Source organism: Orbicella franksi, chromosome 5 (assembly GCF_964199315.1).
Source record: "Orbicella franksi chromosome 5, jaOrbFran1.1, whole genome shotgun sequence".
Lineage (NCBI taxonomy): Eukaryota > Metazoa > Cnidaria > Anthozoa > Scleractinia > Merulinidae > Orbicella > Orbicella franksi.
In genome coordinates this window covers 2,251,933-2,256,503 of record NC_138149.1, presented here as the reverse complement: position 1 = coordinate 2,256,503, position 4,571 = coordinate 2,251,933, and the positions used below count along the sequence as shown (strand labels likewise).

The 4,571-nt window shown below is 51.5% G+C and overlaps 1 protein-coding gene across 1 annotated transcript; it reads right to left on the bottom strand.

The window, feature by feature from the left end:
• Positions 1-3,651: 3,651 nt before the first annotated feature.
• On the bottom strand, positions 3,652-4,353 carry LOC145488534 (uncharacterized). Its single transcript, XM_081467422.1, has one exon. The coding sequence runs from the start codon at positions 4,351-4,353 to the stop codon at positions 3,652-3,654; it is 702 nt and encodes a 233-aa protein (XP_081323548.1).
• Positions 4,354-4,571: the final 218 nt, after the last annotated feature.

Below are 4,571 nucleotides of genomic sequence, written 5' to 3'. Positions count from 1 at the left end.
GAAGCATCATTTGATGTGGTAGTATGGATCTGAGTAGTCAATAGCGCCCATTGGGGCCGTAACCAATCAGCGTGCAGGGATCATACCACGTGACCAGTTTTTTCCCATACATTCTCTTAAATTTGCAAATCCAAGATGGCCCCTAGGTAGGCAAAACATGGCGCCCGTGACGTCACAGCTCTTGCATGCCCAAATAAGGAGATAGACCGGAAGTGAGTTTCAAAATTGATTTTTATTGATTACAGGAAGTAAAAATTACATTGGTGTGTATCCGTATGGAAATGACATGAAAGTGTTCGTGTCAACGACACGTTTGTCGAAGACGAGTCCGTAGCGTTTAGTTCGTGTGATGACTTTGAGATGTTTGGTGGCTGGGTTTCTCCAGAAGAAGTTGGGGTTGACGACGTTGATGTTGCGTCGTTGCTCGAGAGGTTGTGTGAGTTCGTCGAGTAGATTTTGTCTCATGACGTCATAATTGAGTTGCCTGGATCCTCGTACATTGAGTGAGAAGCCTCGGACTTTGCAGCAGACTTTACCTTGGTGGGTTCTGTATCCGTAATTTTTGGGTCCAGCGGCAGTGAAATCGGTGATGAAATCGCCGTCGTCGAGTTCGTTGGTCATCTCGCCCAGGTAATCGCCTAGGGGAACATCGGCTTGACCTGGTTTGTGCGAGTAGATGACGGAGTCGGTGTCAAAGTAGAGAACTTGTTGCTTTAACAGTTCCAGGTAGCTGTATAATTTGAGCCGAGCCCAGCAGGTGGTGAAAGCGGCGACGAAGATGTTGATTCGTCCGTTATCGGGTTGATTATCTTTGAGTTCGGCGTGGACGACTTCTAGGGCTTCGTCGTTGACGATTCTGACTTGTCGTATGTCGTTGAAGGGATTGGAAACGAGTTCGAAGAGTTGCGCGGCATTGTAGACGACTTGGGTGGTGGGTTTGTGTAGGTTTTCGTCGAACTTGCCCCAGAAGGAGTTGAGCATGAGTTTGGCGGTGGCTTTGCGTCCTGGATTTTTCTGGATCATGCTCGGATCGAGAGCGATGCCTTCTTTCTGTTGGTATTGTTGCACGTACCGTGCCTTGTCTTCGGGGGTGTTACACCAGTTGGGGTAGCCAGCGGATTCCTGTTTAATTTTTCACCAGGTATTCACGTAATCGGCGAAGAGGCCTTTACGGCGTTGTTATGGCGGGAAATGGTGGACTTCGTGGATCTTGTTGAGCGTGTATCCCATGGCAACGGCTTTCTGGATTTCGGGTGTGCACCAGGTCCCTCGTAGCGTGCGTTGCTCGGCCGTGTGAGGGCAGCGATGCGATTTCTCTAGGAGTGGTTTGGTCATTTCGTGTTCCACGCACGAGTGGCAGAGTGGGAAGGTGAGTTTACCTCCGTGCCTGAAAGGTAGAACGGGATGGTATAGTTCGTGAGGCGGCAGTATGTCCACTTTGGCCGTTCCGAAGTAGTGGTGGATGTCTTGATCTTGGGGGTTGACGATGACTTGCGGGTGTCCTATGGGGTATTCGCCTTCCTTGTTGGCCCAGGGGTAGAGCGACGTCACGTCGACGTACTTGGTTTGTTCTCCTTGGACCACGTCGGTCACGTGATGCAGTTTGACGGCGTTCGTACGACCTCCGAAGAAGGCTTCTCTGGGTTCGAGCGGTTCGACGATTTCGAACGTGTCTAGGAACTTGCGGAGCTCTGGGTCGGTTTTGACCTCTAGGTCCCACTCGCATTCCCACTTGACGCAGAGCTGGTAGCCTTGGCGACTGAGAAGGTCGTGTTTGCGGAGTGTGGACTCGTAGACTTCGTGTAGGGTGCGATCGGTGTGGCAGATGGGATATCGGTCTCGTTTTCGGGGGAAACAGCGAGGACATCCGTGCCATAGACATCCGTGGAATTCGTAGACGGTTCGAGTGGTAGGATCGTATCCGTCCACGAGGTGATTGGCTAGTCGGACTTCACCTCCGTTTCGCACAGTGTGAATACGATCGCCTTGGTCAGTGTGTTGTAACAAGTGTTCTTGCCAGGCTAGCCATTTCAGGGCTTTGACGGACTGATTGGATCGGGCGCCGTGCCATCCTCGAGGTGGTCTGGAGGCGATGGTGTTGGGCGGGACGAGTTTCTTGCGCCAGAATCGGTTGCAGGCGGAGGCGATGGTGACGCATTTCTCCATGGGGTCAAAGTCCGCTTTTTGTTTGAATTCTTGCCGGAACTTTTGACAGCCTGCTTTGAGGAGTTTGACATCCGACTCGCAGTAAGCTTCCATTTCTTGCCGTAAGACGAAATGGTAGTTGTCGTTGACTTTCTCTTGGTACCACTGTTCGAATTCGGCTTTCTTTTTGGCGGACATGCCGTCGGGATCGTACATGTCTCGCGGCGGCATGGGTCCTTCGTACTCTTGATTTTCTAGGGTGTTGAATTTGTGCGGGAAGAATCCCTTGCACAGTTCGTGGATTCCGAAGGTGGCGGGAAAGTTGGCCAGCGGGAACGGGAGAAAGCATAGGGAATCTTTGAAAGTCAGTCTGTCGGATCTCAGGGACATTATCTCGGTGCCTACGGTGATTTGGTCTGTGACTTCTCGATTCGTGGCGTAACAGTGTTGCAAGATGAACATCCCGTCGTAGCCTTTGAGATTGTGAAAGAGGACGATGACGTCCCGATCGTCTCCGTCCACGTCGACGGCGAGGGATTCGAGGTGGTCGAACATGTCAGCGGTGCAGTTGGGACCGTAGAAGGAGCAGAATTGATCCTCTTCATCGTCTTCTAGGCAGAGTAGAATGGGTGTCTGATTCCCTTCGGCGTCGGTGATGGCTTCGTAGTCGCAGTACACTTGAAGGGGCGGATCTCTTTCCACCCAGACGCGTGTGTCTGGATCATCGGGTTTGGGTTCTTCGAAGGGTCGCCCTTTGACTTCGTCGCGCGACACGCGTTTCTTTTTGGGCTCGTCTTCGTCTTCGGGGATGCGTTGGATGTAACATCGGTGCGTCGGCAGAAAGACTTTCTTTTCGCAGATGCGGCATTCGCCCCATCCGCACGTATGATCGGGGGCACGATGGTCACCTCCTCGTCCAGTCCTGTGTTTTGGTTCGTAGACGTGGCAACAGTCTGGACACTTTTTGTAAGTGTCGCAGATGGATGGGATGTTGAGGCTCCGCCGTTGCAGGTGGTAGTTGTAGCATTGGGCTCCGAAGAATTTTCTGTGACACAATCAGCAGATGGAGGTGGGTGCAGGAAACTTGCCTCGTGCTAGGGGTCGTTTGGCTTCGATGAAATCGGGGCAGTCCTTTCGTTTGCAGGTGGGACACCATTTACCATCGCAGGGATGACGTTGAAAGTCGTCGTTATCGTATCCTCGATTGCATTCGTCGCAGAAGTATGATTTGTTGAGGAACCCGCTGAACGAGTTACATCCGTCGTAGTGACCGTCTTCCTTGATGAGACGAATGATCTTGTCCGAGGGTTCGGGTCCCGCATAGATGAGCATGTGGGGTGGGTCGATGGAAAGGACTTTGAGCTGGTACCCGGGTAACGCGGCCTGAAACTGCTGCAATTCGGGAATGCCGCAAGGTCCTTCAGGGACGTGGGCTAGACGGTGGAGTTCTTTGGCCAATCGCTCTTGGACGGGTCGCCCCTATTTGAGATTGTGGTAATCTTAATCTCATGGATTCATGTCAGCATCTACCAGGGCTTTCATGGTGACGATAGCGCGAGCGCAGCATAGATTGTCTTTGTTTTGGATGGTCACGCGCGACCGTTTGACGATTCCCCGTACGGCGGCACAGCTCGGTTTGTATCGTTTTCCGTGCCCGCGCCCCCGACCTGGGGTGCGTATGAAAGTGGTTTCCATGGTAAACGTGTCGTCTGGGGTGAATTCTTCGTTGGAGTTGAGTTTGGCCGCGAGAGACTGGAGATAAGTGTCTAGTCTTTCACTCCCTTCTTCGAATTCGCGCACGGTGAAGGTGGTGGATTGAAAGGCGTGCGTGAAGGCACTGGACTGCATGGTGAAATGGACCGTGGAGTTGGGTGTCAGGGTAGGATCCTGAGCGATTTGTTGCTCGATGGATCGTTGAAGGGCCTGAGTCAATTCTTGACCTAGATTGTCCCTGGGAGTCACATCTCTGTGTTGTCTGAGTGTGGCTTCGAATCGTTGTTTGTTGAGGACGTTTCTCCAGTTACGTCGGGCGCCTACGGGTCTTAATTCAAATTCTAGGAGGGGTCTTGTACCACCACCTCCGGTTTGGATCATCACTCGGTCGAGAGCCGGATCAAAGATCCAGTCATCGTCGTCGTCGAAGGGGAAGGCTTCGTCGTGGGTCCGTCTGTTCTGTGAAGACATGAATGAGACAAATGTTACGAACATCGCTTTTTATTCAACATCAGCATCATCGTCCTCAAAGGGACCGAACAGGGACGCTTTTTTACGTTCTAAGTTATGGAACACGTTTATGAAACTGTATCCTAGATAGACTTCCTTTTTCCTGTTACTAAGATTGATGTAATAACCATAGAAAGCCGTGAAATAAGATTTGCTTCCGTCATTTGATTGAAGTGTATATTTCTGTTTTTTAATTTGTATGT